The 18,174-nt window shown below is 43.3% G+C and overlaps 2 protein-coding genes and 1 long non-coding RNA gene across 29 annotated transcripts in view; 1 reads left to right on the top strand and 2 right to left on the bottom strand.

Annotated features, from left to right (window-relative positions):
* The window catches only part of LOC113991872 (sarcolemma associated protein), a 98,694-nt gene extending 94,329 nt beyond the window's left edge, over positions 1-4,365 (bottom strand). For 13 of the 27 annotated variants that reach the window (XM_039379353.1, XM_039379352.1, XM_027728711.2 and 10 more), the window contains exons 1-2: positions 4,308-4,358; positions 2,828-4,186 (exon numbers count right to left, since the gene is read on the bottom strand). In XM_039379353.1, coding sequence (XP_039235287.1) covers positions 2,828-3,025 — 198 coding nt within the window. In that variant the 5' untranslated portion in view covers positions 3,026-4,186; positions 4,308-4,358. Of the gene's footprint in view, positions 1-2,827; positions 4,187-4,307 lie in introns of all 27 variants that reach the window. The other 14 variants (XM_027728649.2, XM_039379366.1, XM_039379357.1 and 11 more) reach the window with 3 other exon arrangements.
* Positions 4,366-5,121: 756 nt separating this feature from the next.
* On the bottom strand, positions 5,122-12,489 carry LOC120322880. Its single transcript, XR_005562831.1, has 4 exons — positions 11,169-12,489; positions 7,372-7,483; positions 6,975-7,191; positions 5,122-5,415 (listed from the first exon to the last, which is right to left on the bottom strand). It is a non-coding gene; the product is annotated as an uncharacterized LOC120322880 (long non-coding RNA).
* DENND6A (DENN domain containing 6A) overlaps positions 11,452-18,174 on the top strand; it is a 22,926-nt gene continuing 16,203 nt past the window's right edge. The window contains exons 1-4 of the mRNA XM_027728538.2: positions 11,452-11,757; positions 14,391-14,429; positions 14,524-14,566; positions 17,964-18,076. Coding sequence (XP_027584339.2) covers positions 11,452-11,757; positions 14,391-14,429; positions 14,524-14,566; positions 17,964-18,076 — 501 coding nt within the window. The remainder of the gene's footprint in view (positions 11,758-14,390; positions 14,430-14,523; positions 14,567-17,963; positions 18,077-18,174) is intronic.

The raw sequence follows: 18,174 nt of genomic DNA, 5'->3' as shown, positions 1-18,174 counted from the left end.
AAAGCAAATCCAAATTTAAATATCTGCTTTTAATTGCTATTTACTGGTGATCCTGAAAACCCATCCTACTTTCATCCTTAATAATGCTGGTGTTACATAGACATTATCTCCTTGGGCACATAACTTTTTCCATGCATAATTGAAGTGCCTTTATACAAAGTAAACATTGACATCTTTCAACTGTAAGTAAAATGTCATCTTCAACTTGGTCTACTTATGTGACACACTTCAAATTATGCCTACCTCTGCCTCAGAAAAAACAGTGTAGTTTCCTGACCACTGTTTACTTTGGGTTCTACCCCTCTTTACAGATTATGCCGATAAAATTGTTTACAGACCATGTAGTAAACAGGACCACTCACATGATTCACTAAAATAAACTCCAAATCCTCAGAGAAAAAAAAAAAGACTATTGGAGTATAACTGAAAGGCAGCTCAAGAGGCAGCACAGACTGGACCGAGTGACTGGGAATGCCAGAAACTGGTATGGCCAAAGTCCACAACTAATGAAACTGCAGTTCCAGATCATTCACGAACCATTTTGAATTATTCTCTCTGCTACTAAATTAACATTTCAATGTCTTTTATCTTTCAAAAAACCCAGAATTGATAAAAGCCCTATATATAAGCTTCTAAAAAATGTTTACAAATACCGTGACAATTTGTGCAAGTTTAAATTTAGGTCATTGATAGGATAATGACAGTTTCCTAAATGAGATGTGCCTATTAGCAGTTCTGTAAACAATGATAATGTATGTTCCTGCATGTAAATGTTCTGGCATAGTTTTATGGTTTTGTTTGTATTTTGAAAACACCACAGAATTCTTTAAAGTGGTTCTTGTGATTCAGGATCAAGCCTGTATTTATCAATATCTTCCACCTGGCTTTTCATAACAGCATTTGATATCCATTATCTCTAACAATGCATTTACCCCTCTCCTCCAGCTATCTCACAATTTATCATTCAGATACTCTACCAGATGAAAAACCAGACCATATTGCCAAGAAACATAGACAGAATCTGAAGTTCTCCACACTGCTGTACCAACGCTTTAAAAAACCTTTACAGCACCACCACATCTAACATGCAACACTCACAGGAATGGATCCCTATCCATGATCCCAAACTCGCTCTTCAGCTGACCACTATGGCTACAGAGCTCCACCTGGGCAATTTTAGCAGACTCCCATCACATCTTCACATGGAATCTCAAGAACTATCACATATCATCCTCTTACTTCCTACTGCCAAGCTGCTACTTTAAAACAGACAGATAAAATGAATAAGCATATAAATGTTTGACCTATATTAGAAAAGCCAAAGCTAACTGAAATTTAAAAACAAACCAAAACACCCACAGCTGACAGTCCTTGAAGCTTGTCTATAAGTCAGCAGACACTCAGTGCTTTGCCAAGTTAACCATCTTAAATATGGCTGGACTATTTGTAAACATAATAGAGCACGGAGGGGGGTGTCTTAAAATCTTTCTTAGTCATGAGACATGTTAATAAAAAGCTATATGCACAACATTTCTAATTTAAAGACAGCACAATAAATTGGAGCATTTTACTTTGTTGAGTCAAAGGAAATGTTAAAAACTAAGCTTAAACTGAAAGTATTTCAAGCACCCAAGCTTTAAAGAGTCCAAGAATGCACATGACACACACAGCAGAGCCAAAGCAATATGCTTAATGAAACACTTCATACAGATAGCAGTTTGCACAATTACCTGCAGGTAACTTGAAAGCCATGCCATAACCCAGCCTTAAGAAATTAAATGCTTGTCTTGTCCCATCATGCCCAAGGATTGCATAACACGGGATAGTTAACAATGGAAGGTTTACGAACTTTGACTGCCTTGTACTGCTCCTCATGCTGTGTCATATTACTAAAAAACCTGAATTACAGACCACATTATTCTTAAAATCCCGAGCTATACTGACTGCATTTCATAGAAGGGCATGGTGTGAAGTTAACAATCAGCTGATTTAGAGCACATAAAGTTCTAGGGTGTAACATGAATATATTCGGAAAAAAATACAGCGCTGAGGAACTGAGGTCTGCACTTTGTTCTTTTCTTGCTGGATATTTAAAATTAACTTGACAGTTATTAAGTAAAACAACTTTACTTGTCCCAGTTCAATCCCTAGTGGACAAAACACGCACTACAGAACCCCTCAATTTCACTTAACAAGACCGCCAGCCTTGGGAGAGGAACAGTGAAGGCAACACAGGATATATTTTAAAACCATTTTCACTATCAACGAGAAAATACACCTTGTATGCCACTTGTTACGCTCCTGCTGCCAGCAACAAAACTTCTAGCAGACCCAAACAAAATACTCTATAAAATTTCAATAGGACAAGTAGGAAGAGTGAGCGTGCCAAACACAATGGGTTTTTTAAATCCGTTTTTTGACACTCCTCACAATGAGATTTATTTACACGCTCAAATAAAACGGTAATTTCTCAGCATTTGAACAAATGGTATTACACCATTATATTGATACAAGCCTGTGCCTTCACATTTCTATGACTCACCCGAAAATCACCTACTTCCAGCAATGAAGAATACACCTGCAAGTTTTTCAGTACTTATCACCATTTTCAACTGTTAGTTTTACATACTTTTAATAATATTTAAAGTTTCTGCTTAGTCAGAAATCACCAACTTACCTGAAAAGTAATCGTTTTAACACAAACCTTACTCCTTCCACGTGCAGCCGTATTTATCACCGCAAAACCAGGGTGATCCGCAGCCCAGAGGGACTTGCTGAAGCCAACGTGCAGCTCAGTATATTTTTTAAAGAAAGAAAAACATCTTACCTTGCCTGTCTTGTGATCAAACCAGACAAGAGCATGGTTCCTGGAGAGCACCTTGCAGTCAAACGTGGCGTTGTTCTGGGCTGGCCGGCAGCGAGCCACGGAGCGGCCGATCTTGACGGGCTCGTCCAGGTAGACATGACGCTCCTGAAACGGATGAGAGTTCGGGCGGCAAGTGAAGATGGCCAAGGCTGAAGGCATCGAGGACAGATTGCTGGTTGCCACACCAACCAGAGACGAAGAGAGCCTCCTCTGATGCAGACTGTCCTCCGCGATTTTTAACGCACCTCCGCAGCAACTTTATATTAAAGCAGGACAAATATTATCGTATGAGAGGCCTAACAACTCATTGTTTCAGTGTGTAAACTAATCCTGGCAATAATCCAGTGAAAAAGCCCCATTATGTCTTTAATAATATCAGCAGTGGCCCAAGAAAAGTCTAAAATGGACAACTTTCAATCCATCCTCCTCTGGAAGAATAGGAACAAGCATCTGATTCCTTCAGAGAGAAGCAAAGGCCCCTTGAAAGAAGGATATAATGTCTTAAATCCAAGTAGATGAGTCATACAAGTACTTTTGTTTGTAACCTCAACTGCCTTCTTTCCCCTCCCCTTCCGTAAACAACACTGACCAAAAGTCTGACCAATGCAACATGGAAGCAAGGAAAGGTTTAGGGAAGGGGTTGAAGGAGAAGAATTAGTGTCCTCTCTCACAGAGCACAGATCGGGAGCTGGGAGGTGAATACGAAGCCCTCAGTCCACAACAGGGATCTAGCTGCTTCACACGGCAATCCGCATTTCACCATCTTCGTGAATTAAACCACGGCAGAATAGGTGGTCCTCGATTTGGGATGGGGTGCGAGAGATACACTGTTTTCCTCCCCTGCACCAGATAAAGCCGAACTGGTCTACAGCGTCTGGCAGCCGCTCAGATAAGGAACTTGATAAGGCACGGAGAGGGCTCCCAACTCTCCTTCTCCCGGGGACAAACCAGCGCGTGGGAAGGGTCCTCGGGGCCGGCCTGCGAGGTGCGCTGACAGGTCGCTCCCCGGCGGTGGCTCTGGCGGCGGCAGGGCCGGCGTCCGTCCGTCCGTCGGCGGCGGCGGTGCCGGGGTGGGCGGGCAGGGGCTGCCCCGGGCAGTGCCCGCCAGGAGCCCCCGGCGCGGCGGCGGCGGCTCCGCTCAGCCCCTCCGCAGGTGGCTGCGCATGAGGCGGGCCCGCTGCGCACCCCCGCGCTCTCCGCCCGCCCAGCGCCGCTCCGCTGCCCCGGTGGCGGGAGAGGCCTGGCGGCCGGGCCCGGGCGCTCCCGCTCGGTCGCTCCTGCCGCTCAGGCGGCCGCCGACCGCGGGAACTTTCCTCCGACCTGTGGGGCCGAAAACAAACCGGGTCAAGCGCGTCCCGCTCGGCGCGGCCCCGCGCGTCCCCCCAGCCCCGCTTGGCGCGGCCCCGCGGGCGGCTCGGGGCGCGCCCGCTCCCCCCCTTACCTTGCGCGCAGCCGCCGCCATAGCGCCTGGAGCCCTTCCCGGTGTGGCCGCGGCGCCGGGGCCGGGCGGGGCGGGGCCGGGGGCGGGCGGCGTGCGCACCGGCGCGCCCCGCGCATGCGCGCTGGGAGCGGTGAGGCTGCGGCACGCGCGGGCCCCGCCCCGCTCCGGGCGCTGGGATCGGGAGTGAGGGGGGGGGGGAAACGGTGGGATGAGCCGGGAAAGGGGAGCGGGAAAAGGGGAGAGGGGCTATTGCTGAAAGGGCACGGCTGGGACGTGTTAGCACGGGGGCAGGAGCTGAGGTGAGTGAGCCCCTCGGCCCCGTGCGGTCGCTTTCCCCTCGCCGTTCTCCTCGGCTGTGCCCTGGCCGGGAGGGAGGGAGCGAGCGGGGCCCGTCAGACCTTGTTTATAAGGGGGAGGGAATGGCCTGGAGTTGTGTCAGAGGAGGCTTATGTTTGATATCAGGGAAAGATTCTTCACCCAGAGTGTGGTTGGGCACTGAACAGGCTCCACTGGGAAGTGGTCACGGCCCTAAAGCTGCCAGAGCTGAAGGAGTGTTTGGACAACGCTCTCGGGCACGTGGTGGGATTCTTGGGGTGTCCTGTGCAGGGCTGAGGGTTGGACTCTATGATCCTTGTGGGTCCCTCCCAACTCAGGCTGTTCTGTAATTCTGTGAAATAAGGGAGCTCTGAGGAGAACCTGGGGTGACGCGTTCTCAGCAGAGCTCGCATGAGAGGCTGCAGGAGTCTCCTGGACATCCTCCTGCGTTCCCCTTGCTCTTCTGCTCGTTTTATGATCCCGGGTTGAAATCCCTGGAAGCCGCAGTGTGGTTTGCCGTGCCCCGGGGCGGGAGGAACGCTGGCCGTGTTTGCCTTCTCTAGTTGCAGGTTGGTGGCTGGACCAGGGGGAGCTTTGGAGCGGTGGCTGCAGGAACAGGGACAGGACTGGGGTGGGGTCACTGGTGCAGTGTCTTCCCTCAGTAAGTCACGGAGCATCATCTATAATCATATTTATCCCCGTTTTCTAGAAGCCAAGGAAAGATGACTTTGTCAAGGTCGTTGGTGCTGAACGGGCCTCTCTGGTCCGAATTCATTTTTAATTCCGTCATTCCCTGTTGAACAAACAAGTGGAAATTGTTGGATATAAGATAGATGTTGGGGTCGTGCCAGCGCTATAATTACCCTGTGACAAGGTGTTAGGATTAGGGACATGGGAGGGTTCTCTGATGGCAGAAAGAGCAGACGTGGAGGAGAGGAGTGGAGCAGGGCCAGGCAGCTCAGGGACGAGGGGGAAAGTAGCAGTCGAGGTAAGGCAGTGCTGTGTGTGACACAAGGCACAATGACTGTGGGTTTAGTTGTAGCACAGTAAAATCTCAAGGCTGTCTTAATTTTTCTCCCTTTCTTTTTGACTGCACTTTGATTTGGGGAAGGGAGATGTGATTTGTTACAGCCTCGTTTTCTTCTAGCAATCCAATGAGAAAAAGACAGCACAACCAGACTGGAGTGTCTGTGTTTGAAGCAAAAAAATGAAATCCGAAATTAAAGACAAGTCTGATTTTTGAACACACAAAAAAAGTCTGATAGGTGGAAGTTTTAGGACTGTTTATCCATAGTCTTAATTTTCCTGACAGGAGAGAACAAAAAAAATATCTGACACACCACTTCACAGCTTGCATCAGCTTGTTTACAAGATTATACTATTGTGATAAATATAATCTGAATTTACTAATTTTTTAAATAAATTAAAATTCAGTATGGCTGTTGCTTACAGCACACAAGCTTCCATAAGTAATCAAAGAGGAGAAGGAAAAGGATACAAAAAGAAAATGGAGAAAGAGAGAATAAATTAAAGTCCATTAGGAGTTATATTTGAGGGAGAGAGTTGCGAAAGTAAAAGTAGTTGAGAGCACTTTGGAATTGCAAAGGTGTAAAAAGTGGGAACAAGGGGTACCACAGGTGTTCATTCAATGAGTACTACAGGTGTTATGAAGTGGTTATACAGGTGGAATGAAAAGAATGTTTATGAGATGTGCGTGCTTAATCGGGAAAGGAGTTTGAAAGTAAAATTAGAGATTAAGATCCATTACCATCTATAGGGCCTAAGAGAATAGAGTAAAAATAATTAACTGAGCACTGGATATCTTTTTCTGATGTTCTAAGTATTTGTAATTTTTAGATATTGGGATTCAAATTCCATACTGTATTGTCTGTACAGTGTCTTTCCCAAGCCTTGCTGTGACCAGTAGAACAAACTAATACTCTGAGCATCTGTGTCCTTTAAACTGTAAGCCACTGGCATAGTTGGTATCCTGAACCCTTCTTCATCCCCTGGAGAAATCCCATTTTGACAGTCTCAGGGGAAAGCAATGGTATGTGCCAGCTGCCTTTCTAGATCTTTTTGGAGCTGCCAAACGCCTCGTGTAACAACCGAGTTACTTTTCATCGAGGCCATTAATCTGAGCCCTCCTCTGCGTGAGTGCCAGCTCTCAGAGGAGCTGGATGGGTGTAGTTATCCCTCACACTTTTTAACTCCTATTTCAAATTGCCTAATGAGTTCAGAATTTGTCAAGGGCTGAGTCATAGACTAAGCTGAAAATACAGAGAGCGGCTGCATTCTGAAACGAGGATACAAATTACTGTATGAGTGTTTTATGAGGTGTTTGATGCTTACCAGAAAGTGTCCCTCTTAGAACTGTGGGAAGCAACAGGTGGACGAAGAGTTTGGTGTGAAGTGCTCTGCTGTGCTGTGCTCGGGGGAGGAGGAGGAGGAGGATGTGTCAGCTCCTGCTTTGTTTCTGCAAACCACTGTCACAACCGAAGCAGGCAGAGCACCTCGCAGCCATGTTGGGTAAGGGCAGCAGGATCCCACGGAGGTGTCTGTCCTTTTTCTGGGCAGGAAGTCCATAAAAATGTTATGATAGCCATCATAGCTGAGGGCAGAAACAGCCCTCTCCATAGCCATCTTGGATAAGGGAAGGGGAAGGGAGGGGAGTGGCACATTCGTCCCCTAAAGAGCTGGTGTCTGTGGCAGGAGGACGAAATGCAGCAGAGGGAGTTTATGTGCATACCTGAAAAACATCTGGATTTTGGCTTGAGAGTGTTGAATCTTAATGACTTGATGAAAAATGAGATGTTTTGCTGCAGGAAGCCTGTGGTGAATTCTAAGCTGACTGTAACTGACTGAAAAAGAGAAACACTGAGCATAGTTATAGGGAACTCAGTGCCAGATTTCTGAGTACTGTGCAGTGATGGTATAACAGGCCACCAAAATAATTAATATATATCAGATTAAATTTTCAGAGGAGAGGTGTTGTGAACCAATTGCTTAGTGGGAGATCCTGCCTCGAGGGATTGTTACATGTGGAACGACTGATGCATGCTGTGTAGCAAAAGTTCAGTTTCTAGTATAAAAATTAAGATGCAAAATGATAGTGTTTGTTAGACAGGCAAGGAGAAAGATGGAAATGCACAGCTTTCTCCTGAGTTCTCATCCCTGAAACTCATTCATAAGCAATTGACCAAATCAATTTTGTATTGGTTTTCAGAAATATAACAAATTCAATGTATTACTGCACTCTTTTAAGCTGTACCACATTTTAAAATTACAGTCTATGGAGGCATTTACTGCCACACGTGGAAATGTATATCAAAGTTTGAACTGTTCTTTACATATTACTGTATCTTCTGCAAAAGAAACTTGCCTGAGAAGTAGCTTCTGAAACACTCTGAATCAAGCTGAACTTGTCAAAAAGTAAGAAACTGTTTCAGAGAAGTTTTCTCCTGTGATTAAAAATTTTATTCTAACTATCACCCCAGGTTTACTGAAGTGGTTACACTTTTTTATTTTAGTGCTATTATCGGTCTTTAGTTTCAGACTTATTTTCTGTTCCTTATCTTTTAACTCTGACTGATTATGTAAAGAAGAATTACATTATCTTTCAGCATTAATTTTGAAAGTTTAATCCTCTCTTGTCAGGTAGATTTTCCATTTATCGCATTTTCTTTCAAATCCTTCCCTGCTCCTATCTCTAGTCTTGGTTAAGCTTATTAAAAGACACTTGTACCTATTATATAAATGAGTGTCTTACCAACATAATGGACAGTTACATTAATGGAATATATGTAGTAAGCATATACTGAATATACTATTCAATTTACATCATGCAATAAATATATTAATATGTTATGCAATTATATAAAATGTTTATTATACTATATATATCCTATCTATTTACATATACAATATATGTTTTATACTATGTTAATAATACACGTATTTGGAGTATATATAGAAATATAATGTAATATGTGTGCCATTAATACATTATTATGCTAACGTATAACTGATGTTACATACAATGTTTCTGAATTTCTGATGAAATTAGCTAAGTTGATATATCTGGCATTTTCACTGCTTTACTATTTGAGCAGAAAGGAGTCATCATGTAACCAGCCTTAATTGCTTTTCTATTAATATATCAAATAAAAAGTCAATATTAAAATTGACTTTTTGAAAAGTCTGATGTTTTCTGTGTCTGTTTGAAAAATAGAAAAGATGCTTTAAAAATAATTATGCCAGTTTTGGTGAGTGTTTATTTGTTTCAAATGAACCAGAGCTAATTTTCAAATACAAATGAAGTACCACTTTAAACTGAAATGCGAAGGCGGGTGGCGGAGGAGGGAAGGTGAGGTGAGCAGATGATGTTTATCCAGTTCTTTGGTGTTCCTCTGTGGATGTGAGCAGTCTGCACAGTCACTCCCTGCTGATGGAAACAGGCCAGCCAGCAGCCAACACAACATTTGCTGCCACCTGATAGAAAGCATCCCACTGAGGGAGGCGGGATACAGCTCTGGAGATGGCAGCTGTAGTTGCAAGATAGAGGGTGGAAGAAAGCAAGACAGGCTCAAACACTGAAGCGTTTGGGCTCTTTAGAATCCAGCTGTCCCACCCAGGCCTATTTTCATTTTTATTCCAGCAACGGACATCACAGAGGATGCTTTCTCTAGCAGACTTTCTTTTCCAAACTGTGCCGAATATTTACATGAACAGATCACTGTATTTCTGCAAAACAAGGCAGAGTTCATGGAGATTTCTAAGGGCACATTCCATATGCAGAGCCCTGCTATTTCATGAGTCAGTATTGCAAGTTGTAGCTAAGCGTTCTCATTTTATAGATTCTGAGCTTTGAAGTCTATTTTATCCTCCACTGATACACTTCTTGCAGGAGAAAGCAGTCTCAGTTGTTTCTATGTTACAATACTTGAAATAAATGCAGAAATATTTTTATTCTATTTCTTAAACAACAGACATTCTTTCTCAACTGAGGAAGATAATCACATTTAATGAAAACTAAAATGGATTTGAAATACCTAGGTGAAAATCTTCCTGAACTAGTGTTTCCCTGTTAATTGGGAATATCTCCAGTAGATGAGAATCCTCTCTTTTTCGATGACTTTTTTATCAAAGACTGTGTCTCTATTCTCTTAACTTTATCCTGCCAAAAGATTATTTGTAAAGCATCGAATGGAATTAATTTACTTGTTCTTGTTTAATAAAATGAGCAGAGCATATAACTCTTATTAAGTTTTTTGTTCTTATTATTTTACTTATATACATTTGTACTTTTTATTCACGTGAAAACTTACAAAGAGAGGCCAGCAAAAACTAAAAGGGCATGCATGATAATAACAGCTGAAATTTCATTTTGGTCATGACAGCAAGAATGTAAACAAGGAAAAGTATAAAAATATAAACAAGGGAAGGCTTGTAAGAAGCAGAGAGATGGTATCTTTCCTTAAACTAAGCGATAAAGCTTTTGGCCGGGCCCCATTTCAGCTCTTAAATGGAAATAGCGAATGAAACACCACTGCAGAATCACTGTGCTGAATTTAACTTGATGAAGCTCAGTCTTAGTCATGTCTTTTTTTGAATAGTGACCTTTTACAGAACCCAGGAGTTAACTACTTGAAAAATGTGTGAGTCTCGCGTGGCATCATGATAAAATACCTGAAGCAGCTACAGACAGCGAGAGCCTTCCTGTACAGCCCTGCCCAGGCTGCACTGCAGAACCTCATTCCTATCTTACTATCTGACATCCACTTTGCCACTAATGGCTTCTGATAACTGAAGGCCGCTATATCTTAAATTATTACCGCAATAATTTCATGTATCATAATTTTGTCTGAGTTCAATGTTTGTTCCTCCTTTGTCTAGAAAATTACTCTAACGATCAAAGCGTACTTTAATTTCTAGCAGTTTGGTTTTGATAGATAAACAAATGATGTTAATGGGTCTTAAGGAAACAGTGCATCTAAAGAGTCATAAATTTTAAGTGTGTATAGATGTGGTATCTCAGTTTTAATATTTGCAACTCCTATCCGGAAGAAAACCTGGCCTGTAGTGATTCAGGCAAGCAGCACATCTGCATCTACTGCTGCCGAGACTGTGCTGGTAGCAGTCAACCAGAAGTCTGGTGTGAGTAACTAAATAATAACAGGTACAGGTCAGGAGGAGGGGAGTGTTTTTGTCTAATAAAGTAGCTACTTAACACTTTAAACTCTACAAAATGTTTCCTAATTAAATATAAATGGGAGATGGACAGTGCTAAAGGAGTATTTGAAAGCTCTTCCATTATTAAATAAAGAGCTTGGATTTTGGCTAAGGCGCTAAGAGAGGTTTTAAGAGATTTGGATGCTTTTTTTATTTATCCCAATTTCCTGTGAGGGCGATGTCGTTCAGGCATCAGCCTGTGGGGTATTTCCACCTGACTCCTGAATGGTGTTCAGCGTTGTGTAGGATATGATGTAGCTATGCCTGTTAATTCCTTAGCGACCACCTAGTCCCCAGGCAGAGGCTGCCACTGACCTGCCGCGGAGGAACAGAAAACTGGGATCGTGCCCCTGCCTGCAGAGCTGCTCCCACAGCATAAAGTAGCAATGAAGTAGCTGCTTTATTAAGCAAAACCATATTGTAATATGGGCTCTCGGGGGCGGGGTTGCTGTGTCTCAAGCGCCCCTGAAGCTGCACGGCCCTCCCGGTGCCCGTTCGGAGCTGCCGGGCCGGGCCGAGCCGCGGCCGCACCGCCGCCCTCCCCGCGGGCCGCTGGGGGGCGCTCCGCCCCTACCGCCCCCCCCCGCTCCCCGCAGGAATGGTTCAGCCGCCCCTCGGTGCCCGCTTGGCCCCGCCCACTCCGGGCGGCTCCGGGGGGGCGGGGCGGGGCGGTCACGTGGCTCCGCGCGGCGGGGCCGGGGTCGGGGCCATGTCGCGGCGGGAGCGGGGCCCGGACACCGACCCGGCTTCGGGCGGCGCCGGGGCGGCCGCGGAGGATGCGGCGCTGGCGGAGCCGGAGGGTCCCGAGCAGTGCCTGTCGCTGCTGCCCTGGGACCGCTTCTCGGCCTGGCTGCACTGCGTGTGTGTGGTGGGCTTCGACCTGGAGCTGGGCCAGGCCGTGGAGGTACGTGCGGGGCTCCGCGGCGGGCGGCGGCGGCGGGGCCCCGCCGGAATCGGGCGCTTCCTCTCGCCCCGGCGTTGCACAGGAGCAGGAAAAGCTTGATGGAAACGTGATTGTGCAGAGCCTCAGAGCGGGGAGCGCCCTGGGGAACCGGCCCCGCTGTCCCGGGTGAGGCGGGTTGTGCTCGGACAGCAGTTCCCACGGTGCCAGTTGTCCTGCCAGCGGGCCCTCGGGAATGGTTCTCATCGCGTGCCAAGATTGGTGTTAAGTACATCATCGGCTTTCTTTACATGCCACGAACGCTGATTTCCATGGCGTGTAGTTGTTAAAGATGTTTAAAGAGTGTGATGGTAACGGGAATGCGAGTGGTCTTCACAATTACCAGCGTTCACCGGCTCGTTGGGCTGCGCGAACACGTTCCCTACACGTTTGAATCGTTTTCCAGGAGCTCGAGCTGGATCCGGCCCGTGGCAATGACTCCCAGCTGTGCCCTCTGTGCAACAGGCAGAGACAGCTGGGACACTGCTTCGGGAATACACAGGGAGCACAGGCAGCTGGGATGCTGCTTTGGGAATACACAGGGAGCACAGGCAGCTGGGACGCTGCTTCGGGAATACACAGGGAGCACAGGGAGAGGCAGCTGTGGCACTGCTTTGGGAATGCACAGGGGGCACAGACAGCTGCGGCACTGCTTTGGGAATGCTCAGGGAGCCCACAGCGCTGGAAAACAAACAGGAGAGAAGAGTTATATTTCAGCTTGGTTTCACATCCTGTTTCACCCTGTTCACCATGTGACTTAGTAGCAAGCTCTTGGTGCGCAGGGAAAGTGTCCTTTTCTTTCTTTCAGTCTTCTTAAAGGGGTGTTGGCATAAACGCATGGCACAGTGGCCTAAAATTCAGCCAAGCCAGCTATTGTAATATGTAAAATACATAACTGATACACATTGTTGGCTGCACGAGAAATGCAAATAAAACCCCAGCATACTGTGCTGATTATCTGAGCTCTCTTCCCTTGCTGTTATAAGGTGGTGTAGGCAACAAAGACGAGGGTTTCTGATTAACCCCTGACTTGGGCAGATGATGTGCTTGGTGGCTGAGGGAAGCACAGCCTCTGGCCTGGCTGCAGACACTTCTGTTAACAGTCCCCTTAATTTAATTGACTGCATGCATAAAATGAAATTTAAAGTGTCTGCATAACTGAGGCCTGATTTTTTTTTTTTCAGTATATAGCTGCAGGAAAAAGAATTAGCTTTCAGTTTAAGTTGAAATTCTGGGAAGATACACGAGCTAGTGAGGAAAAGGAGTATGAATTCAAGTCTGGTCTGTATGCCAGTCTTTTGACTAGACATGGATGATTTCAGCATCATTCAGCTGCTGAAGGAGTTACATTTGGTGTACTGCTTAGCATAAGATAGCAAAGGAAAATATTAAGAGGTGGAAAGAAGATGGTGATAAGTTTGCAACTTGCAGAATGCAGGTGTTCCACTTGTATGTCTGCTTTCAGCTTTAGTTGCATGAACAATGTTTTGTGGCTGGACATCGTTGGATAGGAGAGACTGAGGGGAAAAGAAATGCATTGGAGGCTTTATGACCAGGGGACATAAACCTGCTTAGTCAGAGATCAGCCAGAGGGTCTATTTGTTGTTTTCTGTGGAGCAGGATAGTGTTATATTATCAGGAGATAAATTTACTTACATTTGGTAGAACAAGAGCTAACTGGATGTTAGTGGTATGGTAATATGAGGACTCTCAATGCAGCTACCATTGCTGCATTGAACTGCTCTTGGACTAGTTCCCATCTCTGGAAGCCCTGAAACCTGTTTTGAAATATAATCTTTGAATTTATGTTACATTTCATTTGCTTACAAGCTAGCCACCCATTTCAGTAGTTTTGGGGTGGTTTGGTTTTTTTTTTTTTTGAGGAACTTCTTAGCTGAAATTTAAGTGTCTCAGGTTTGTCCTCTTTCCTGTATGTTCTTTTCTCACTTACTTGCATAATCACTGATTTTGTACATCCCTTTTTTTTCTTTAGTGGTGGTGCTTCCGTTTCTTTCATTGTGTTGCATCATTTTTGATTTCTGTGTTGTAAAAACTTGTTACATGATTTATTTCCGTAACTACTAAAGCTGTGACTTCGAGTGTAGTCCTTGACCTTGCACAGTTCCCAGCTGTTATTTGGGGCCAATGACATCCTCCAAGAGTTACTGTTAGTATAGAAGGTGTTTTGTGATTGAATTTTGATTACTCCAACCTAACTTTTCCATTACAACAGATTTCAGACAATAATATGTGTTGGCTTTCTATGGAATCATCTACTTCATTTTGCATGTACAACTTAAATCTAAAAGATGTCATCTTGCTCTCCTCTGAGACCTTTTGCACCAAAAATCTCAAGTACTCTGAATTTTTAAATGTATGTGTGTGGTCTCTAACTGGCATTCAAAATACTTTGTAAAGATGGGTGATCAATTAACTTAAAAGCATATAAAATTAAGAATAGAGGCATAATATTAATAGCTTACAATTGAAAGTATTCTAAGGCAGGTATTTGAGTGTTGAATTGTAAAAATATTTAGTAGAAGCTTACTGCTTATACCCACTTGATTTTCAAATAAAATAAATCTTTCTTCCTGTAGGTAATATATCCTCCACATTCCAAACTCACAGATAAAGAGGTAAGTCATGGTTGCTGTATAAGTATATGATTTGGTGTGAGTTTAGCAATTTCAGGAAATATAACAGCTCTCTTTTCTTTTCCCCACCCTTTAGAAAACCAATATTTGCTATTTGTCTTTTCCAGATTCTAATTCGGGTAAGTGCTTCCTTCACACTGTAGTCATCTCTTGTTGGACTAAGCTGTGTTAAAAAAGATAAAATTTGACAGTATGTATTCTGGGCTTTAGATCAAATCCTGATTTATATATCTTAATATTACAATACAGAAATGTTGCAGCTAAGGTTAAATATAAAGCTGTGACTGCATTGCAGTAAGGTCTGAGGGTTCTTCTGCATTTTATGTAAGTGAAATATCGAGAATGTCAATGTGTAAGACCTTCTGGATGACGCAGACGGTTCAGAATACCTGACAAGTAAAGAATGAACACCTTAATATCACTTTTTAAACAAAATAACAGTGTTGTCACTGTAGGGAGGAGAGTAGGCATGGAATTTGAAGGATTTAATAAAGCAATTGGAAGGATACGGAACCCTCGTCTCATAAAGGACTAAGTGTATATTTTCTAAGTTTATAACAGAGAAACTGACTTTTAAATTCAAAAGCAGGTAGAAAGAACAGTGGTGAAGGGAAAACCTGGGCTATCTTGTATCTTCTCCATTCTCGCTGCTTCTGCTGCTGTGTGTGGTCCTGCTTGCTACATTATTATTTAATCTTCTGCATCTGCTGCCAAAGAGAAACTGGGGGCATGTGGCTGATGGGTTGGACCACCTGCAAAAAGATACTGCAGAAAGACAGACACTTCCTTTCCTGTTTATTTGGGGACAAAGTTAAAACCTGCAGTAACAGCCTTGAGCCTGTAACTGCTCTTACTCTGTGCCTGTGGATGCTCTGCAGCAGAACAGCTCTGGTGTCACATGGGGTGGTGCAGATGTGTGCTTGTAATGTGTGTGAGCTCTCTCCTATGTAATTTTACAAAATATCTTGGCTAACTTTTCTCCATTGTCTTAATGTCATTAAAGTTATTTTTTATGTTCTTGCTGTACTGTATGTAAATAGAGGAGGAGCTGCTTCTGCTATTGAAAGAGAAGATGAGTTAACTGTATCTTCTTATTACTCCCATTGTTAGCAGTCATAAATACCTCTAACCTTCAAAAGATACATTGAAGGTACAAAATCATGTGTTAGGAACGAAGGTTAATTTTTTTTTTTTACTTTTTTTGTGTATTTTTTTTTTAAATAAGAGTGTAGTAAAGTCGTTTTAGGCAGAATATATGTAAGGAAGGTTTACTTTCAGCAGGAAAAAAATCCCACTTTTTGCTTTTTTTAATGTCCCTATTAAGAACTGTAGTTCTTGATCATTCTTGATGGACTGAAGTTTCAAATGATGTAGAGGGATTACCTGAATGAAACCTGCCTTCCACAAACGAGCTGGAAGTGTATCCACCTGTTAGGATTTATTTTTTCATTGTAGGCCTTAACATAAAGGGAAAAACTTTATGTAATATAGCAGTGAAGGAAGTTATTAGCTTGCAGCTAAATTTGAGGTCAGCCTTCCTTAAATTTTCATAGCTCAAAGGATTAATTAAACTTTTTTCTTTTACAGCTACAAAGAGATAGTATTCCAGTACTTATGGCTATGAACTCAGGGGTGGAAATTGATTTAATCAGCTACTAGGTCATAATACTTTTTGTGGTTTTGAGCTAAGTTTCCTAGTACAGTTATCTTTTACTTTCTCTGCATGGATAGTTGAAGAAAGAACAGACATTTGCCAGTCTTTTCTGGAAGAGCTTGTTAAACAGGAAGACATCATATCCTGAATGATATTTCAATATATTAATGATTAAGGGTAATTAACTTTTAGGTCTTCTGTGTATAGGTTTTTATAATAGTTTGGGGTTTTTTTCTCTGCTACGGATGAGGGGAACTAGCTTTGAAAACCTGAAGCAAATATTTGGTGCTGTTTTACTGGCATGTGCTGTGCTTTTTCTTGTTATCATTGAATCCATATTGCTGAGCACTTGCTTTCATTACCTGTTTGAATTGGATGGTTGTCCCATCACACCGTGTTTTGCTACTCTTGGTTTGTCTTGGCCCACTGGGAGTTTCCCACTGTGGCTTCAGGAGGTTCTGAGCCTCAGCCCTGGGTGCTCTGAGCGTGTCAGTGTTAAACCTGCCCAGGCAGTGACTGCCCGAGGGTTGGAGTGTCTGTGAGGGCTCTCGCACAACGTACGAGACTCAAGGAGAAGATGAAATCGAGCTTCTATGTCTGCTAAACAGTCCCCTGGAGAATGGGGCTCTGCCTTTACTGTTCAGTCAGTTTGCACTGGCTGGGGTAAGACAGGACGGCTGAGAGGAGCTCAGATCATCAGTGGTGAGGTCATGATTTTTTTCCTGGAGGTCTTTGCAAATTATGTCCCAAACTTGTAAGAGCAGAGCAACCAAAGAAGTTATATTCAACAGGGAGAAACAAATGTCCTTTGCCAGGAAGAAACTAGAAATTTACTACTATTAAGAGGAGCTATAAGTTTAATAATATATTGATTCTTTTGTAGTGATTTACATGAACACTTATATTGTTACAGTGAAGATGGTCTGCCTGCCACAGGCTGGCCTTTCAGTTGACTGTGTTCATGTTAATACCACTGTGTTGCAGAGACACTTTTTACAGTCCCTTGCTAGAAAGAGTAATACACCTGTGTGTCCTTTAGGTTTTGACAGTCCCCTTATCACTATTCCTGTGAGCATTTTCTTCAGCTTACATAGCTTCTACCTGAACTAAAGATTTTTTGGAGTTTCTCCATTTGCAGTGGAGAGAACACAACCACCAGAGTATCAGTGATACAAGTTCTGATTGTGCAGTTCCTATGCCACACCTGGAAAAAGCTTCTTTGATAAGTGATACAAACTGATTTTATTTTTATTTTCAGACTGCAAATAATCAATGTACTTTGGTACTTTCTTTAAGAAATTAATTTTGGTAGAAATTAAGGGAAACTTCACTCCTTGGGGGTATTACTGGGAAGTCACACTCGGTTTCACTTGGTTTTTAGCAATTAGCTTTGCAACTTCCAAAATGATGAGTCCTAGACCTGCACATGGATTTGTAGGAGATCAGCATAATGCACTCTTATGGTGTGACTAATGTATGAACTGTTTGGTATCAAAAAAAAGTCAAAGCACAGCCATTCAACAGAGAAATGACATGTGCTTAAGATAATTGAAACTCTACAGGTGGACTAAGGAAATGGGTGATTACCAGTAGGAGAACAGCCATTAGTTGAGCTGTTTAAGGACATGACAGTCCCTGTGAGGTAGAGCGACTTTTTTTGTCCTTGTTGCAGACAGAATATTTATTGTTGCCAAATACGCCAACTTGTTCGCTTATAAAAGTATAAATATATAAATGGTCACAATAGCAGTGCAAGACAGATGAAGAGAAACTCTGATACCTCATTGTCTGTAAACAAGTTCTCATGTTAAAGAAGGCTCAGACTCAGAATAGTGTTTGTTGTTTATCTCTTCCCCATGTAGGTTGTCTTGGGGACACACAGTTTTGTTTTAGATTTCGACGGTCTCCTGGAAGGAAAGTCTCATTTTGTTGTTTTCTGGACCAATTGGATAGAGATCTACCAGTTTACTTAAAGGTTGGAAATAAGAAAAAATGAAGTTAATTTCTTTTGGGTAATGTTAATTTGTGGGTCATCACCTTTAATGCTTGAAAAGCAAAATCTCTGAACTGGAA

This window comes from Pipra filicauda, unplaced genomic scaffold (genome assembly GCF_003945595.2).
Source record: "Pipra filicauda isolate LSUMZ 115617 unplaced genomic scaffold, ASM394559v2 scaffold165_size2600900_pilon, whole genome shotgun sequence".
NCBI lineage: Eukaryota > Metazoa > Chordata > Aves > Passeriformes > Pipridae > Pipra > Pipra filicauda.
This window is presented reverse-complemented; position numbering and strand designations above follow the sequence as displayed.